This window comes from Homalodisca vitripennis, chromosome 1 (genome assembly GCF_021130785.1).
Source record: "Homalodisca vitripennis isolate AUS2020 chromosome 1, UT_GWSS_2.1, whole genome shotgun sequence".
NCBI lineage: Eukaryota > Metazoa > Arthropoda > Insecta > Hemiptera > Cicadellidae > Homalodisca > Homalodisca vitripennis.
The window spans coordinates 149,597,880-149,618,177 of record NC_060207.1 but is presented as its reverse complement, the minus strand read 5'-3'; the positions used below and the strand labels follow the sequence as shown (position 1 = coordinate 149,618,177).

General features: G+C 32.0%; 1 protein-coding gene across 3 annotated transcripts in view; it reads left to right on the top strand.

The window, feature by feature from the left end:
* Positions 1 to 20,298, top strand: part of LOC124373775 (sorting nexin-14-like) — a 62,613-nt gene that overhangs the window by 19,033 nt on the left and 23,282 nt on the right. For 2 of the 3 annotated variants that reach the window (XM_046832125.1, XM_046832118.1), the window contains exons 10-16: positions 4,235 to 4,293; positions 7,992 to 8,027; positions 14,745 to 14,901; positions 15,098 to 15,242; positions 17,173 to 17,333; positions 18,345 to 18,571; positions 19,414 to 19,586. In XM_046832125.1, coding sequence (XP_046688081.1) covers positions 4,235 to 4,293; positions 7,992 to 8,027; positions 14,745 to 14,901; positions 15,098 to 15,242; positions 17,173 to 17,333; positions 18,345 to 18,571; positions 19,414 to 19,586 — 958 coding nt within the window. The remainder of the gene's footprint in view (positions 1 to 4,234; positions 4,294 to 7,991; positions 8,028 to 14,744; positions 14,902 to 15,097; positions 15,243 to 17,172; positions 17,334 to 18,344; positions 18,572 to 19,413; positions 19,587 to 20,298) is intronic. The other variant, XM_046832130.1, reaches the window with a different exon arrangement.

The window sequence follows — 20,298 nt, the reverse complement described above, 5'->3', positions numbered from 1 at the left end:
AAATGTAACAAAATTTATGAGAATATCTGCTGTTGTTTGATACTGAAATAACTTGCTTCCATTTTTTTAAAATTTATTGTCTTATATAGGCATTTTTGGATTTGACCTTCATTAAGAATCTTAAGAGCAGTTCTCCGTGGCACTATGACTGTAGTATATTGGAACACTGACAAATGATCTGAATTCTGTTATCCTTTCAAGTAATCCATTGTCAATAATAAACTTGAAATAAAGAAGTACATTATCATCCAACTTTAAATTTTTGTTTTACTTGAATCTATAGGCAAAATTTATATATAAAGTGTCATTTTGTATTAACTGTTGTATGGTTTATACCTTCTTAAATTAAATAACGTGAAAACCTGTGTTTTTTGTTTGAATATGGAGACATTTTGTCATAACTTTTGAGTAATCAGTCTAAAGTTATGCTTGGGTTTTATTAAACCTGGAATTAAAGGAGCTATATGTACTCTATGGTAATTAATTACTTGATATCTCAAAATGGGTATATTTTACTTTTACATAGAACAAGAAGTAACTTTAACTCTTGAATTACTTTTATACTATTTTTAGAATATCCTAAATTTGAGAACACAAGTTCCAAAAATGTTTGCTAAAGAACTTCTCTCTGCTTCCATTCAACTCTAATTCACGTTAAAACAGTATTAAATCCATGTACATGAATTATGTAATGTATTACAAAGCTGTAGAACAAAGATGATTCTTAACATGAACAATTAAATAATATCCATTAATGGCATCCATTAACAATTAAAAGTAAAACAAATACTTTGTTTTTATGAACTAAATAAAAATAAAACATTTGTCCGTAACTTTTGAGCTTACCTTAAAAAACTTAAAAATAAACTTGATGTATAGTCTTAAATACAACAAAATTTATAAATAAATAGCTGATTCCCACGGCTTCGCACGCTCTACGTAAGCTCTGCTGTGTATGTGTACTTCTGGTACGAGTCAATTAGATTTCCAACGCCGATGTAGAGTTTGCCTTGTTGCCACGACCAAGAAAGTGTCTGTATATTTATAGCTATTGTACACGTACCTTTACTTTATTATAAAGTAGTCTAACACTCAAGCTTTAAGTTCAACCAGAAATTTATCTTAAAGAGAAATTCCCCATCATAACTTAGCGCCTTCAAATAGTATTTGGTTATTTAATATACATAACTGTCAGGTAATTGCAGTTAATTGCAGGTAATGTGCAGGCGCTTTAAAGACTATTATCTTTTGCAGTGTCACTTTGTGGCGAGTTACATCAATGGGCATAGCATATAAACCTTCTCCGTGAAAAAATACATATTCATACAAATTTTCATAATGATCGTTCTAATAGTTCACGATTCCATAAAGGACAAACACACAAACATATTTATATATATATACTAGCGGGCCCGGCGCGCTTTGCTGCGCATTTCAATAATTTTTTGCAAAAGTTGCCCGCGGCTTCGCACGCAATTTCCCGTTGAAAACAGTACACTATATTCACTTATTCTTTTTCTATCACATTCTAAACATTGCTGAGATAATTGATAGTCGTTCCATCGTGAGCCTCTTGGGCGTATTATGAAGGTATGTACCATATTCGCCTCTATCTAGCTGTTACCCACGGCTTCGCACGCAAATCTTAAGAACCGAAGTCCTTATATTACTTAGTAAATTTTTTTTTTTTACTATAATAAATTTTAGATTAAATTAGTTATATCTCCGATGCCACGATTGAGCTTGCTTTGTTGTCATCGAGAGAATATGTACACACGGAGTTTTGAGAACCATACTTCTGTCAAAAAAAACAACTAAGGTTGATTTTATAACATTCTTTATATTTGTAGCCAACGTAAGATAGTAATTATGATATCTGCATTACTCTTCTGATCAAGCATGATCAAATTTTCAAATTTCAAATTTGATCGGTAATAGTTCACGATTTAAAGGACTACAATTCATTTTTATATATATAGATAAACCATGCTCATGCTTGATCAGAAGAGTAATGCAGATATCATAATTACTATCTTACGTTGGCTACAAATATAAAGAATGTTATAAAATCAACCTTAGTTGTTTTTTTTGACAGAAGTATGGTTCTCAAAACTCCGTGTGTAATATTCTCTCGATCGAGACAACAAAGCAAGCTCAATCGTGGCATCGGAGATATAACTAATTTAATCTAAAATTTATTATAGTAAAAAAAAAAAAATTTACTAAGTAATATAAGGACTTCGGTTCTTAAGATTTGCGTGCGAAGCCGTGGGTAACAGCTAGATAGAGGCAGGAATATGGTACATACCTTCATAATACGCCCAAGAGGCTCACGATGGAACGACTATCAATTATCTCAGCAATGTTTAGAATGTGATAGAAAAAGAATAAGTGAATATAGTGTACTGTTTTCAACGGGAAATTGCGTACGAAGCGCGGGCAACTTTTGCAAAAAATTATTGAAATGCGCAGCAAGCGCCGGGCCCGCTAGTATTAAATAAATATTGCAGTTAAAGGTGAATTTTTACGTCAAATTTGAATTGTATTATCTGGATAGTAAAGTCTATGTTTAACAGTGATTGCAAAAACAGTTTAAACAAAATTTGTCGTTTCTCTTAAGCTTACTCTATGCTTTAAAACTATAAGTGTAATATATGTTTACAAAGAACAGCTGATTAAAAATTTGAAAAGACGTTAACATATGTTTGCTGCAATGCATTTCTTATGGGTATTTCTGTAACCAGTGGGGCGGAATCCTGAATCGGGAAAGGGATGGGCATAGCTTATAAACCTTCTCCGTGGAAAAATACATATACGTACAAATTTTCATCATGATCGTTCAATAGTTCACGATTCCATAAAGGACAAACATACAAACATTCATTTTTATATATATAGATATATATATATATATAGATAATTATTATTGCCTCGTTAAGCAGCTGCCTGTAGCCTGGTGTTTTTTGTTAACAATTCATTACTCATAAATGGTTTATAAGTTTCACCATTTTAATTTTGCATGGTTATTTTATTTACCAAGACCAACTTAATGCATAAAAAAAACTTTCACTTACTTTAAAAAAACAGTGTTTTTAATTGTGATGTTATATTTTACAAAATAAGTAAAAATTCAAAAGTAGTGATGATTGACTCCGAAATCTTGAATCTGATTCCAAATCTTTAAAAAATTGATTCCTGTTTTGTAAATCTCAAATGCTAGTAGTTTTGTAGCTTAACTTTAATTTGAATAAAATCATTTCAATTTCTGGTGTTTTAAAACCTTTGGAGAACGCCTAATGACTAAAAAAGTTACTCAAGAATAACACTTCATTTTAAAGGGATTTGCAGAGGTTCAGGGAAATGGTTATATTTTAATAAAGCTACTATTATTTATAAAACAAATATAATTTGTTAATTTGCTGATATGCTACATCTTTTCATAAACAAAGTATGAAAAAAACACATTTTAGCAAACAGTAGTAATTTGCATAAAGCCGATGTAACTGTCAGGAATAGATGCAGCAGACATGAGGTGATGGTCAAATATAAATATAGAATATATGTATTTCTAGTCAAATATTATGTATATAAAATTACAATATTTCCTTACTTTTGTTCACTACCTACAATCTACCACTACCAATCAGATGACACTAACGCTCATACAACAAAGAACTCCCCTCAGCATGAGTCTCATTTTGTAACTCTTCACTGATATCATTTGACTCTCACGACCAATAGGCAACACAATATGCAAGTTTATTTTTCAGTTGAAATAATTCATTGTTTACTATCCTTACTTGAATAAGATTTCACCTACCGCTTTGTTGCCAGACTGGAAGTGGTGGTAACATAAACATGCCTTCTGTCCAATAATTAGTGACACAACAGAATTATTGGAAGATTTGATTCTCAAATCTTTATTGAATATTCAGTGCATTTGAGACTTGGCTTCAACAACACAATTCAAAAGACATAAAAAATTACTTATAAAAAGGAAGTATTTTATTTTTTTTAGAGTAGTTGAGAAAACACATAAATTAACATATTACTAATTATATTCGTACCAATTACTAACATATAAAATATTATCAATTTACCTGAAGATATAAGTTTCAATATTAATTTTGAAATTAAAATATATAAATTTTCAGTCAATACAGGTAATTAATTTACTACATTTAATACACAACATTTTTCTTTATTAAAACAATATTTTTTACTTATTTTGCAGTTTTACTCGTGGCTGTGTGGTCCAAAAGTGTTGTCTAATTCCAGCAAATCAGGTTCAAGGTAAATATGAAATGTCTTAGAGGTTTTTTCATAAATGCTAATTTTTAAGATCTAATGTGCTACATAAAACTATGCGTCAACACGTTCCAACTTTATTAGATTCAACAACTATGCCAGAAGTTTATAATGTTAATTATTTTTCAATTCACCCAGAATTCATGTCAGAGTGAAGACTTGAAAGCTAATTATCCAAATTTCTCTACATTTATAGACATCATGGATTTGATTATTCATATAATAGTAAATGACAAATGCAGTTTAAGAATGTTAAAAAAATCCAGGAGGTAATGTATTTATCATCGGAAGAGCTCTAAACGTTGCAAATATTTTATATGTAGTGTGGATAAGAGTAATTACTAAATAAATAGCTTACAGTATTAGACTCAGATTGCAATTGATTTTTGCTTGGTTGAGGCGTAAGACATTGAATCTGAATTAGAAATAGCCAAGTTAAAATCTTATCTTTTTTAGTACTGTCATGTGTGTGCTGTACTGGCTCTCTTTTCTCTGTTTGATAAGATAGATCTTCACAGTGGCCAATAGCGTATGAGGATTGATAGAATAAATTTAAAAAAGACCACTCAGTATATTTTTAAAGACTTCATTTACCAACCAATGAATCCATATTATATGCCAAATCGTCCAACTTCACGATACTGGAAATTGTTAGTCAGGTGATGTGGATACAGCTTAAAATACATCCTAAATTTTGTAGATAAGTACATCACGTAAAGTTCAAAAACGTTTTCTTTTTAAGCAGCTTTGCTGTCAGTTTGTTGGTTACTGCAGGATTGGTTTTTCATAATCTTTTTGAACTGATATATACCAAATAGCAATTGAAAAACAGATCCAAAACAATACTTAGTTTAAATTATAAAAATAGCTAGCAGCTTTTTAATAAAACTTTGCTGTTAAGACTTAAAGCATGATTTTTTAAAGTGAAAACGTTCTAAAGGTATTCCTGAATTAAAACTTCACCACAAACATTTGTTAATACATTTATCACAATGATAACACTAAGGAATTAATCTATATTAATGATAATAGTAAATAATAGTTATTGTTGTTTTACAGGAAGCTTTGCCAAAGTGTTACATATATACATATATAACAGCATTTTTGGGGTATTTTATGTTGTTAAAAATTATTTTCCTCAATTCTTGGAGTTGAAATATGGACGTTTTCGTTCAAACGAAGAAGGTAGGTTTCTCGGTTCAGCCACTATATATCATGGACGAGTGGTATGCTTCATCCTGAATACAAATAATTAATAACAGTTTGTAACTCTAGTGCAATAAAATGTGATTTGCAATGGCCTGTGCTCTTGTTATTACTCTAATGGTCTTTTATAGGATGAGGATATCATTAATTTTAGTGCTGTTGCTTCACATTACTGGACCATACCTATTATAGGTGGAGCAACATTACAAAGCCTATCACTAAAAAGTGGCCTAAAAAAATGTCATTTCTGTATGTCTGGGTGTCTGCACGATATCTCTAAAACTAACCTACAGACTTTAAATTTCCCGTGATGCTTCATTTCCATATAAGCTACATTAAGTTTGATTATGGTGCATGTCAGTCACTCCATGGAGTTTGGTTGAGCGTTACTGAACATGTTTACATAGGTCTTTTGAGTAGTCATGTTGGTAATAATAAAATCACAGAATAAATAAATGTGTATACAAACTGAATACATATAATATTTGGTTATATGACATTTTTTAACTAAAAATGTTACTTAGTAACTCGTTTAGCCTAATAAGAGGAGCTATAAACTTGAAATTTTGCATGCAACCTCAGCAAAGCCTGTTATGTGATACATGGTGTAGTGTACATCCTACCTTGTAGATTGAAAAAAGGTACAGTTTTCAGGACCAGTTCATTGTGTGTCTTTAGTAAAAAATAACTGTGAATAATCTTTATTGTAATGTATTGAATTTTGTGAGTGCCATATTAAATTATTATCAATAAATATTCCTAGAAATTTAACACAAGAACAAAGTCATTTCATATGTTGAATGGAGGGGTTTGTCTTAAGCTGATGCAGAATACAGAATATTTGACATTTTGGTAAGAGGCCCTATTACAATAGTGTGTTTCTGTATTCTTTTCTCAGGAGACTGTGAGTGATGCCTTTATGTAGGTAGTTTTATTCAATTCTTAAAATAATATTGTAATTTTGCTACTATTTAATCAATTCTAAAAGACTTGTATTCTTGCTTATATGGGAAATATAACATGTACATGTCATAACCAATGGGTTCACACATTTTGCTAACTATGTAATCTATTTGGACTCTGATCTCATTCTTTGCTTTATGGGGATTCTATACTTCTCTTGTTCACTACAGTAATTTTCACAATGACAGAGAAATCTCATTAATACCAATGTTTGAGGAGTTAATATAAATGTTATAATTAAGGAATATGAGACGATTAAATTGGTAAGGTTGATCATAAATTATTGTAATGACGTTGTATGTAGCTTCATGTTAATGCGAATGTTGAGTAAAGCTCCATTTCACCTTCCGCTCAGTGCAACATCTGAAATTTGACGCTGTCATAGACTTGACTCCTGAAATCTGTCGTTTGAAGAGATCTAAAAAACAGTAAGTGATGAGAAAGCTCAAATTGAACTCTTTGTACCGTTGTGATATCAGAGAAACCTAGACTATAAAACCAAGTGTAATCTAATTGAAGAGGTGTTCTCATTGTCTCATTAGGTGCACAATTAAGTAAAGGTGAAATAGAGCTGAACTCAACATTCATATTGAATCAACACTTCCCACCATAGCTACGTTTTATGTCTAGAAGTATTATCTGTGAATTTTATTTAGATCTACTGTTTTTAATTAATTTTGATTTATTGTTAAAGTTTCTGGTCTGGGAATATTTGTATTGTTTGTATTTTATTCCCCATTACTTATTACACGGATATTATCAAGACTAGTCATTCATTTTTCTAAAATTACAATAATATTTATCACAAGTAACATCAATTTCAAAGGGTTTAAAAGTGAATTATATTATGAGGTATTTCTATAACTTACTCATTAAATTATTGAGGATTCTCTGCTCCTGCAATATTTGTCTGGTTGGAATTTACAGGATTTCTCTAAGATTTAAGGTGGCGCAACTGGTATTTGGTTGGGTTTTTTTGGTGAATTAGCCCATTAAAATTATTATTCAAAATATGGGACAGATAATAAAATTGTTATCATTCAACTAAAAGTTTTGGACATGTAAATTTGTATTTAGATGCATCTTATAATAGACCTAAGGAAAAACTATTCAAAATAGGAATATGAATATTTTTATTGCACATATTAAAAAGTGGCCAAAAAGAAGTACTTGTCTTATGTTTATAAAAAAATATAATTTACTTATGTAGTATTTTATTAAATACATATAATTTTACTAAAGTATATTACATTAAAAGTATAATTTATATCAGTCATAAATAATTTTTCAAATGTTATGTCAAGAATCTATTACTCAAATACACACTGTACAGAATTTATAATTATAATTCGTGGTAGAGTGGTTAAAATATGTTTCAATCCTTTTTGTCCTCAGGGAATTATGTTAAATAGCTGTAGCAATGAAATTGTTATAAAAATTAACCCAACCAAAATCCGATTGCACCACTTACTTGGGTCTGTCTCGTGTTTATTATTTGTTTGCTTGTTTGTTAGCTCTCCCTCTTTGCCTGGTTCTCCGGCAAAATCCAGGTAAGTTTGGGTCAGGGTTCTCTGCCACAACTTACTAATTTGCTAAACAATATTTTTCATTTAACAATAATTATTTTAAATTGATAGAGGCATACTAGGGGCGCAATTCCCTGGAATGTGAATATCTGAAGCTCCCGAGTATCTACAGTACGGTATTAGCAGTAATTTTTTTACAGTCCTTATTACTATAACAACCATTTTAAAACATAAAGTTTGTGAATTAAAACTTTTTATGAATTGTTGCATATTAGTACAGCATGAAAATGATGCTTTATAGCTTCAAATTGTCTTTCATGAGTTTTACGGCAATGAATAAGTCATAAGCGGCTGCTGCTAGAAGCCAATTTGAGTTGTTAGCGACGTGTCCGTATCTATGCACCATGGCATTGGCTGACAGTCCACGTGTACATACGATATTTTCAAGTCTGTTTCATTTTTGTAATGTTTACTTCGTAAGTAACTTAGTTTTCTTAGCTTCAACTTGTCATAATTAATTTTGATTTTTTTTACATTATGTTAATTTTATTAAACATTGTACAAATTAAGTATTTACATTTTGTTGTTTAAAGTTTGTTTTTGACATTTGATAGATTGTGTAGGTAACAAGGTTTATTCAGACATATGCCATGTTTAGTGATAAAAAAAAATCAGTAACATTACGCATTGCGATCTGTAATCTGATATTTTTCTCAGGTAGATAACTATACCTCAGGCATTATAACTGCAGATATGGCCCACGTCACAGCTGCCTTAGAGGCTTTGCAGTTTCAGCCAATAAGTGATCTTGTCGTGCTGTATTTCCCTTATACAAAAACATTATTCCTCTTCCTGCTTGTGTGTTTGCCTGGACAAACACTCATCGCCAGTTTACAAGATGCTAGATGATGCACTTTCCTTCCTTTACATCTTTTATGTTTTTTATATTATAAGTTAGTCCTAAACCTCTTTGACAAAAAACTTCAAATTTGCAATTTTAATTTCAGGTTTGTCATCAGTAGAAAACAAATATATATAACATAATTATTTTCCTCCATGTATATGTTTAGTATGTATATTTCATCCATATGAATAATGGCATTTCACTCTTTACTGTTTTTCATGATCACAGTAGATTTATATAGGTATATCACGATAATACCTACATCATAAAATCAGTTTTTAATATATAAAAGTATTTTTGCTTCAGCACTATTATAATAACATTAAACTCAATAAAAACATTTGAGGTCACTTCTTGTGACTGAATTTAACAATAATCTAGGTTAAAATAAGACTCTTACTCAGTGTGTTATGTTAATTATCCACCTCGGTAAGAGATCAAATTACAGATCTCAAAACATGGTGTTGCTGATTTTTCATATGATTGGACAATGGCAAATATCCGATAAAATCCTATTTAAACTTGTGTATAGTTAAAAGTAACATAATAATTAAATGATAAATTTTAACAGATAAATGTGTTTTTTTTAATACTTTTCTATATAATAAAATTATACTTAGTATTGTATACGAGGTGTGGGCAGAAAATAACCGGATTAGTATTGGCGAAGCTACAGAACAAACGCAATAAGACTGAATATCATACGGCCGGTCACGTGACTCCTCCTTACCACCCCTCCTCAAGTTTCGCCTGGTCCCCGTACTTATTCTACCCATAGCACCAGTTATAAGCAGTTAGCCTTTTGTCTTTGTGTCAGAAAAATATTGAGTATCCAGAAAGAACAGTGTGTGAACATCAAATTTCTTTTGAAACTTAGAAAATCTGCAAGTGAAACATTGTTACAAATATGTTACAAGTGTACAGTGATGACTGTTTATCACAAACAAGTGTTTGAGTAGATTTAAAGACGACCACAAAGACACAAGTGATGACACAAGCATTTGCAGTCCATAGTCATCAAAAATTGATGCTAACATTGAAAAGATTGGTAATCTTGTTCGACAAGATAGTCAGTTAACTATCAGAGCAATGTCTGATCTAAGTCAGCATATACAGAGAAAACACAACAATTTGTTGAAAAACATGTCATGGATCCTCCGCCAGGACAATGCTCCAGCTCACAAAGCTTTGTCTACTCACCCGAATTAGCCCCCTTTTAATTTTTTTTTTTTGTTTTCTGAAGTCAATTCAGCTTTGAAAGGAACAAGATTTGGAAAATTTGTTTTCAGCCTCACTCCGGTTATTTTCCAGCCACACCTCATATATTACTATGCTATTAGTTTGCTTAGTAATATGAATATTATATTCCAAAGTTATAAATAGCATACCCTGACAGTTGCTGTAAACGCACATATGTGTGTGTGTGTGTGTGATGCCCCAGCTCAGTTTTTAGATATCAATATCAAATTTTTAATGGCGGGCTGCCAATGAAAACAGCCTTGGTCTAATCAGCGTCTGGATAATCGCGTCCCTAGTATATTGCATGTTATATACTAACATTTGCTGGTACATATGGTACATAGCCTTGATAAAAATGTTGTGTTGTAGTGTTTTGTGTGTGTTTTCTTCCTTATTTTAAACTTATTTTTTCTCTGTCAATTTTGTTGTAATTATAACAATTTTGTAAAGTTTATGTTGTTAAAGTGTTGAATTTAATTTTCAAAGAATATAGTATTTCTTTTTGCATACGTACATTTTATCCTTACTTTTGTTTATTGTAATTTTACAATTCAACCCTCAACTGGCCAAATGTTATTAATACAATTTATTGCTTATTAATAAATCTATCCTTTTAGTGTTATTTATAACGCTATACAGAGTGATTAAAAATATGGATATCCTATATTTTTTAATGATAGTACATAGAAACACTAAACCCAGTATACCTGTATAGGGGACAAAACTACACTTTTCCATTACTATCACAAGATTGCCCCCTACTTCAAAAATACCAAATTTTGGGCCCAACTTAAATATTTTAAATGTAAACTCTTGTCAAGTTACACATGTTTTATAGGTCTTCATGAAAAAATTAGCAGTGTAACTTAGAGGTAACAAAAGCCATAAAATTATGACTAATTGTAACTAAAAATATCCTTATGCCTGAAATTGTTAAAAATTACAAGTTATAAATACATTGATATATAACATTTAAATTCTTTTCAGTGAATTATTTTTATTATAAAAATTAAACAAATAGGTTTTAAAAATAACAATATTTGTAAAATAAAAGTTCATTCAGCTTATTAACTACAGTGTTTTCATAACAGATGTCAAACTGACCCCGTCAATGATTTAATAATGTGCTAAACTGTTGGATGGATTCTTGTGGAACTCTTTGAATTTCTTGAACAATTTGGTTTTTCAAATCGTTAATACACTATGATTTTGATTTATACACATTGTCTTTAATATGGCTCCACACAAAGTAATCTAATGGTGATATATTAGGTTAACCTTGCATGTCACTCAATAGCTCCTCTTCTTCCTATCCACTGTTTGGGAAAAATGTTGTCTCATTAAATGCAGACATCTCAACCGTAGTGTGGAGATGCTCCATCTTGATGGGAACTAGATTACATTGAAGTTATTTGTTGCTTATTAAACAGCAGGAAAAATCTGCTGTTACAACATTTCCTGGTATATTGCGGAAGTAAGGATTCCTTGAATAAAGAAGGATCCAACAAATTGACCTCCTACAATACTCAAATGTTTAATTTTTCTGGATGCTGCGTATGTTGCTCTCTCATCCAATGATGGTTAACACCAGACCAATAATGACAGGTGTGTTGGTTTACATTGCTGTTTAGCATAAACAGCACTTTGTCTGTAAAAGCAACATTTTTAAATGCTACTGTATTGTTATCAATAGTCTTAAAAAATTGGACTCGGCGATCAAAGTAATTCTCAGAAAGTTCATGAACTAAGTGGATTTTGTAAGGTTTACATTTTTTGTATTTCCCAAATATACTGGCATTTGGGAAATACACGCTCTGCATAATAAGTAACCGGACTGAGCCTGCCCCGCTCCGTCAAAGCGTCTGCTAACCGGTATCTGGTGCTGTAGTGGTGGTGGGGGGTCTAGTGAAAGGGAACCGGGCTGCAGCAGTTGCCTCCAAGCGCTTGGAGAGTTAGTATCGAGCGAGAGCGGAGTGCATGTTCAGTTACCCCGTCGGAGTGAAAATGGAGAGTACGATCGAGCAACGTTTTAGCATTAAATTTTGTGTCAAACTCAAGAAAACGGCCACGGAAACTCTTCAAATGATTCAAGAGGCTTATGGTGAGGATGCTCTGTCCAGAACTCAGGTGTTTCAGTGGCACAAAAACTTCCGGGAGGGCCGCGATGACGTCCATGACAAACAGCGCGTCGGTCCTCCATCAACGAGTCACACGGACACAAATGTGCAAAAAGTGCATGATGTGTTGAACAGTGATCGTCGTCTGAGCATTTGGGCTATCGCAGATGAGGTTGGAATTGATAAGATGACCGTTCAAAACATTATTAAGAACGATCTGGGCATGAGGAAGATCTGCGCGAAGCTGGTACCCAAACACCTGACTGATGAGCAAAAGAAGCGTCGTGTTGCTGTCGCTTCGGAAATCCTTGATCGACTGCAAACCGAACCAGAGTTTTTCAACCACGTTATTACAGGAGACGAGACGTGGGTTTTTGAATACGAACCTGAGACGAAGCGGCAGAGTTCGGAGTGGCACACACCGGCGTCACCACGACCGAAAAAAGCGCGCATGAGCAAATCGAAGGTGAAGTCGATGCTCATTGCTTTCTTTGACGTGAAAGGCATTGTTCACAAAGAGTTTGTGCCACCCGGTCAAACTGTAAACGGCCAGTACTACAGAGAGGTGCTCCGTCGACTAACCGCCCGGGTTCACCGAGTCCGTCCGGAGATTGCCGATTCGTGGATTCTCCATCACGACAATGCACCGTCGCACACCTGCCTGCTCGTCACCGAACAGTTGGCAAAACAGTCGAGGGCAACGTTGCCACAGCCTCCTTACAGCCCGGATATGGCACCACCGGACTTCTTTCTGTTCCCCAAGATCAAGAGACACCTTAAGGGGACGCGGTTCGGGACTCTGGAAAACATTCAACGTGCTACGACGAGGGCTCTAGATAACATCGAGGTTGCCGACTTCCAGGGAGCGTTCAGGGATTGGAAAATACGGTATCAGCGTGTTATCGACTCCAATGGGGACTACTTTGAAGATTTCTAAAGAAAAATTGTACATATTTTGCCAATAAAAAATTTCCTGAAGTCAGTCCGGTTACTTATTATACAGACCCTGTATTTAAAGTTTTTGTAACAGAACGAGTTGAGGTATTAGAACTCTATACAACACACTGCAAAACATCCATTGACATTTCGTTACTATTAGTTGACTTTGGTCTTGCAGTTCTAGGAAGATTCTTGACTTTGCCTGTCTCTTCAAGCAATAGCTGATAAGAATAGAGACTCTTGTTTGTTGATGTAGGCCAAAGCTTGGTAGTAATGTTATTGTGGGTTTTGCTCACCATTAATTAATGAATATTTATTACTTTTCTGATTAAACATATTTAAAATTTGAATTATTCACCATTTTGTACTGGCTTGAGATAGCCACCTCTAAGTTTCACTGTTAATTTTCTTTCATAAACACCTTCAAAACAATGTGTAACTTGACAGGGGTTTACATTTAAAATTTTTAAGTTGGGTCCAAATTTTGCTATTTTGGGGGCAGGAGAAATTTTGTAATACTAATAGAAAAGTGCAGTTTTGTACCCTACAGATATATACTGAGTTTGGCTTTTCTAAATAAAATTTATTAAAAAGTTAATATTGATTATCCATACTTTTTATTCACACTGTATAGACTTGAATCTTCAGATCAGGTTTTCAGAAAGTACGGTTGCGATGTATTAAATGATGCATAAAGTACATTAAATAGTATCAATATGAGTTTTACAGTAAGTACATTTTACAATATATACATACATGTAGCAATTATTTATTTCTACTACATGTTGATAAATAAAATTTGTCTAATAACAAATATATTCTTTTTATAAAGTATTTTATTCCTTTATCACAAGTTATCTTAGAGCCTTAAAAAACCAGCAACTTTTTAATAATTATAAAGTTTATTACAAATTTAAAATTAAATCAAAGGTTACTGGAAGATCATTTTGTTTAAAGGATTCAAAAGTTCAAAATTAAATTGAAAATTAGATAAACCATAACTTACTATCATTGAAAACCTCTAGTTAGTTGTTTTTTTTTTCAAAATATAAAACTTAACTGTAAATATATTTGTATGAGTGTATGATGGTTGTTAGGAAAGTAAGTTGTCTAATCGCTGAACGGGTGATGGTAGCAATGCAATGTGAGTTGCGCTATGTAGCTACATTCAATACACGTCTGACAATGTCACAATGACTGTTGCAATCAAATCTACCGCAGACTGTGAAGTATAGTGTCATTAGATTTCTTTTAGTTGAGGTGGACATTTAATCATGAATGTATGTGGAGAAGTCATTATGAACTATATTGCAGTGTAAAATGGTGCCAATTGTTTGGTAAGGAACAAACTGATGTTCAAACATGATGAACACAAAGCTTTAATAGTTACGTAAAATCTTTTGTGTATTAAAGCAACTTACTTTCCGAACAACCTTTCTAATAATAGCTTATTGGAACATATCATTTTGTTCAAATATTATATTGGTGCACAGTGAAATGAAGACAACTATTTGAATTATGAAGATATTTTTGTTATATCAGGGGTGGTCGGAAGACAGCAGACTCGTTGGGAGCTGTGTCACGCCTCAGCAGTAGACTCAACAAGCTGAAAGGGGCGTTGAAGGCCAGTCCTGTAACTGACGGGCAGACCTGTGACGTTGATACTTCTAGTCTAGAGCTCCAAACTGACACGGACTTTGTGAGTTCAATCATTCTCACTGCACTTGTATTAATTAGTATTCCAGCGTTGATTCTAACTCCTAAATTGTCTTCATTGTAAACTCTCTATTTAGTTTTATTGGAGCAATACAAGATGACACAACTTCAAACTAAATTGATTTGAGCACTTTATGCAAAGTTTTTGAGCTCACTCAGAACAGTGTCTGTGTCTACAGGCAGAAGCTCTGCAGTATGAGGCAGAAAGAGATCTGAGTGCATGGCGGGTGTCTATACTCAACACGTTTTCTCGGGTCGACCCCACCACTACAAAAGTGACCACCATGTTCACTATCAATATCCAGCGCATTGATGTTACTCAGGGTAAAACATCTTTGTTTCTCTTTTTAAGTAGTATGTTATTTCCAAAACCTCCTTTTGGACTCTCCCAATCTCTAGTTTATCTAAGATATGTTGTTATTACCATTTATAATAGATTCTCAAAATGTTGTCTTCACCTGTTGATAAACTAAAATAGTAACAATAAAGGTTTTGAAAATATTTTACATTTTTATGCACTTAGTTTTATAACATTCTGTTTAGTACAGCTGTAGATAAAGTAATAAACACACTAAAATTAGGTCTATATCCTACTGTCAATCAATCCAATGATCAAATGTGTATCTATAATCATAGAATATAAACCTAATTTTAGTGTGTATATTCGAGCCGTGGGCTAGAAAACTTGTGAAGCTGGTAACGTGACACTTGATCTGCCATACTCTTACCTTGTAGATAATTTTGTCTCATAGTCATGTAAACTTTAACACAATAAAGAGAAAAAGATGTATACATTACATGGAAGTTGATACTTGCCATTGTTTCCAGCCTCTTGGATTTAATGTATGTCTGTTATAGATTTCTCAGCAGATTCAATTTTAATCACTGAATTGATGGGTTAGCTCATAAATAGAACACTCATTCAGTCATAGTTGCAACTGTACATTTATTACGTTATTAATTTGACTGAATGTTTTAATTTAATTAAAAAAATATATATATACTGTTTGGATTTTTTTAGGATTTTTAAAGCAAATAAAGTGTAATAGTTTGCAGTGTCTCATTAATTTTCCACCTTAATTATTATACTAATTATCATCCCAAATGTTTTGTAAATAAATTTATTTTTATGTAATGTATACACTTCCCTGTGTTAAAAATTTTACTCCAATACTAATAGTTTACAACACTCAATTAAATATTCTATCCTTCCTTAATAGTTTAGTTCTATCATCAAGCCATCAAAATTCTAATCTGTTGTATTTTTATATCTCATCACTCATATACATCTCATACCACCTGTTCTAAATAATAATTATGCACCAGTATTTATTAAATTTTAATTTAATTACAATGTTGAGAAAATTGAACCATTAAAAGTTGCGTAAGATCATAATTTTTCTCCTGACTTCTAACAGTAGCAGCAAAGGAATATTTGTCTTAGCTTATTTTCTGAGAACCATCCCAAAATATTTCTCTAATATCAGTATTCAGAAAGAGAACTCAATCTTCATTAATATAGAGTTTCCACACTAGTGTTTATTACCTCTCTTACAGCTTAGACACATCCCTGTGAAAAAGAAGACATCTTTCATGAAAAATATTTTTCCTAAGACAAACTTTTCTGTTTTGAACATGTAAAACACATAGCATGTTCAGAAAAGTGTAACTTGGAATTTGTAAAAACGTTTAATCTTCAAACACTTTTATAAGTTTAAGTCTCTTTGTTCTACAAAAACTTAATTCCTATTTGAAAATATTTTGCTATCAACTTTAAATATGAACTAAAAAAAATTAAAATATTAAAAAATCATTGAAATACGCATGCTTGTGATAGACTTCAGCTCTTAACCCTGTATTTAGTGTGTCTCCAACTCAATTAAACACACCTTCAGAACTCTTTTTTCCTGTAATATTTAATTAAATTTTATTATCAATTTAAATAACATTTGACCCCACTTTTCCATTTCCCCCTGTTGTTATTATTTAAATGTTTCTAATTTCCAATCCTTGTGAATTTTAACATAGTAAATCAATACCTTTCTTTTGTTGTTACAGAATAAAACTAGTGTTTTCATTGTTCTAGGTAATTATAGGTAAATATCAACAATATCTAACATGGTATTTTTTTAAAATTATTTGCTGGATAGCCATTCTGTGGATGTCAAGTCATCAGAATTACTCTAAAAGTTCCTTTATATTTTAGCTTTGTCACTGTTGAATTGTCATTGTTAACTGATTTAGTGTGACATAGGTGATTCAAGTCAGTGGACTGTGGAACGGAGGCTGACAGACTTTTACTCACTGGATGCCAAGCTGACAGAGTTTCATGGAGAGTTTCCAGATGCTCAACTGCCTTCTCGCAGAACCATTGCCAATTGTACGTCACCAAGTGGCCGTCCTGAGAGTGTCCAAGTGAGTTTTAGCTCGTTACTTTTAGTTTATAAATTTAATTGTCGACCACAATTTAGGGTAGTGGTCACTTTTGGGACTTTACCTCTATTGCTGGTTTGAATGAGTGTGTGCACAAATAGCAAAATAGTGGCTGCCGTTATAGGAATTTCAACTGCCAGATGCAGGATTAAACTTTTAGTTTCATTATCTGGATAACCTATGTGCTCAACAGTAATTACAGAAAAGTTTGAAATAATAAGTGTTGTTACTTTTTATTACATTATAGCTTTCAAGCTATAAATGTAAAGAAATTTTAAGTTGTATTTAAATGAATTAAACATATGATTGTGTTGTCACATTATAATGGTTACAAATGAATGTCAATAGTTGATTACAAAAAAACGTACCGTTTAAGCCAAAAAGGGAGATTTTAAGACCAGTGAAGCATAGTCCGGAGGGATTTTCAAACTAAGAATAGGCCTATATGTTAATCAGGAATCGTATGAATGTCCATGTAAAATGTCAATGTAATTGGTCCAGTAGTTTTTAAATGATTAAGTAAAAAGAAAACCACATGAACTCGGACACCATTAGGTTTTGTATGACAGTACACATTATTCATACACTTTTAATTTCATAATTATTTTAAGATGCAACCATTCCTCAACATTGTTAAGATTACAGAGATGCAGAATTTTAAGATTCTAACCCAATTCAAATCTTGTCTCATTTTCAACAATATTACATAATATTTGATAATCAAAAAACATTGATGAAAAATTTAATGAAAATAATACACACTTAAGTAGTTTGAAAAACCATTTTTTGTGGACACTTGTTGAGGCACGTTAAAACAAAACCGTTTGCTATAAAAAAAACTGCTTCTATAAAAATTGATACCTAAAAAACTGATTTAAAGGTAATCTTTCTATTTCATTAAGCAAAACAATGTCTAAAATTTATATGAATAGACAGCTCCAACAGAATAAACATGTGTTTTTTAAATTAAATATTTTTAACTGAAACTTGCAGATATATGAAGAGTATCTCCAAAAACTACTGTCAAAGCCGGCTCTTAGAGGATCAGATCTGTTGTTTTCATTTCTTGCGTGCCCTGGTGAATTTGTAGCAGAGGATAGTGCACTGGGACGACTGCTGCGGCGAGGAGTTCCCCTTAGTCTGCGGAAAGAGAGGGGTCAGCATTTGGAGCCATTCATCGCTACCTTCATAGCCTCCACTGAGAGCAGAGTGCGCCATAGGTCAGTAAGAATTTTGGTTTAATTATTTCCACTCTAATTATCTAGAACATCTTTGTCACTTTCATGTCAATTTACTTTTGAAATAGAACTGCTTATTTCACTAAAAAATTACTCAGCTAAAGAACAGATTTATGTTAAATAAAAAAATATTATAATTTAAAATCAATTTTTATTTATTAAAAGAAACAAACTAACCAATACACTAAAAATAGCTAGATTTTAAACACATTTGAAATTAAATCAAGAGTGAAATATAATTTGATTCTGTTTTCTCTGTTTTTTTGTATAAATGATCAGTTATATCCAACACTTTAGACCTCATTATTTATAAGATAAAGTAATATAGTTCTAAACCAGTACTTTTTATGAGTTTAAGTCCAACTAAAAAATTAATGATCACATTTGTCTTGTGTAATTGTTTGTTTACAACAGCATAACTATGGCCAAAACTAGTTTCTACAATATTTTTTTTTACTTCAAGCAATATAATATCTTTAATCTTAAAAGTGGCAATCAAGAGTTTCTGGGGGTTGCAAGACACTTTTTGTCCTATTTTTAATTAAATTATTTTAAAATTACACTTTCATTTCATATGCACATAAAAAACTACAATTATGTAAAATCACATTATTTTTATGAAGTGCTTAACTTGAATGAAACTATTTTGGTTTACCATCTGTTGACTGAAAATGGTTCTCCACATGTACACCAAAACATTTTAAGGAAAACTTATACTTATGTTAAAGATAAGGCTGTTGTGAAATCATTGAAACATATCTATAAACCAATTTTTTATTAATCTAATTTTTCATTAGTATGTAAAATATATTTTATTGTTTCAGCAAGATAGAGTACAAAGATATGAGCCAAGAGATGTCACCTAGGCACATTCGTAAAATCACTTCCCCTGTATTTGGTGACAACTTTGGTCTCCACCTACCTCCTGAATTACCTGAAAAACCTTCAAAATCCACGCAGACTCCCTTTACTCCAACACACTGCTGCATTTACTTTGGTAACATTCTATCACAATCACTAGTATGTACAAATGAATGGCTGAGTAATTACCAGTAATTGAGTAACTTTTGTAAAATCTTGACATTACTTTTACTTTAATTATTAAATAAATTCAAAATCATTACCTTCAATGTGAGAATGTACAGTAGAGTTTCACTAATATGAATCTTCCTAATATGAAATTTCAGTCAATTTCAAGACCATCTAGATAACAAATCAAGTATATTGATATGTACAAAAATAATTAATCTTTTGTGTTCCTAAATTCACTTTTAAACTCTAAGAAACAATTTTTAACACATGCAAACTTATCAAATGTCCTGTAAAAGGCGCATCCATTACTAAGAGTCTGGAATTCCATATCATTCCAGGAAGACCTGAGAGCTTACCACAGAGCAAACATCAAGGAATTGGACATACAGACAAGGTTGACCCATTGCTTTTGTTCTCAAAATCCCAAGTGGATTGTCAGAGGTTTTCAAAAGGTGTACTCTAAAATCAATCAGTATGTCTTTAGCACCTGAAATTTCGTATTTCAGTGTCCTGTTAGTTAACATTCTCCCAGCACTAGGACAATAGATCAATTCCTTAGATGTCTAGTTCTGTTGTGTTCTGTATACAAAAACACTTAGATATATAACCAAATTTTATCGTTTTGTAAATAAATGTAAATAACCTATCGTTCATCTCCATACGTCTGCTATGGCTAT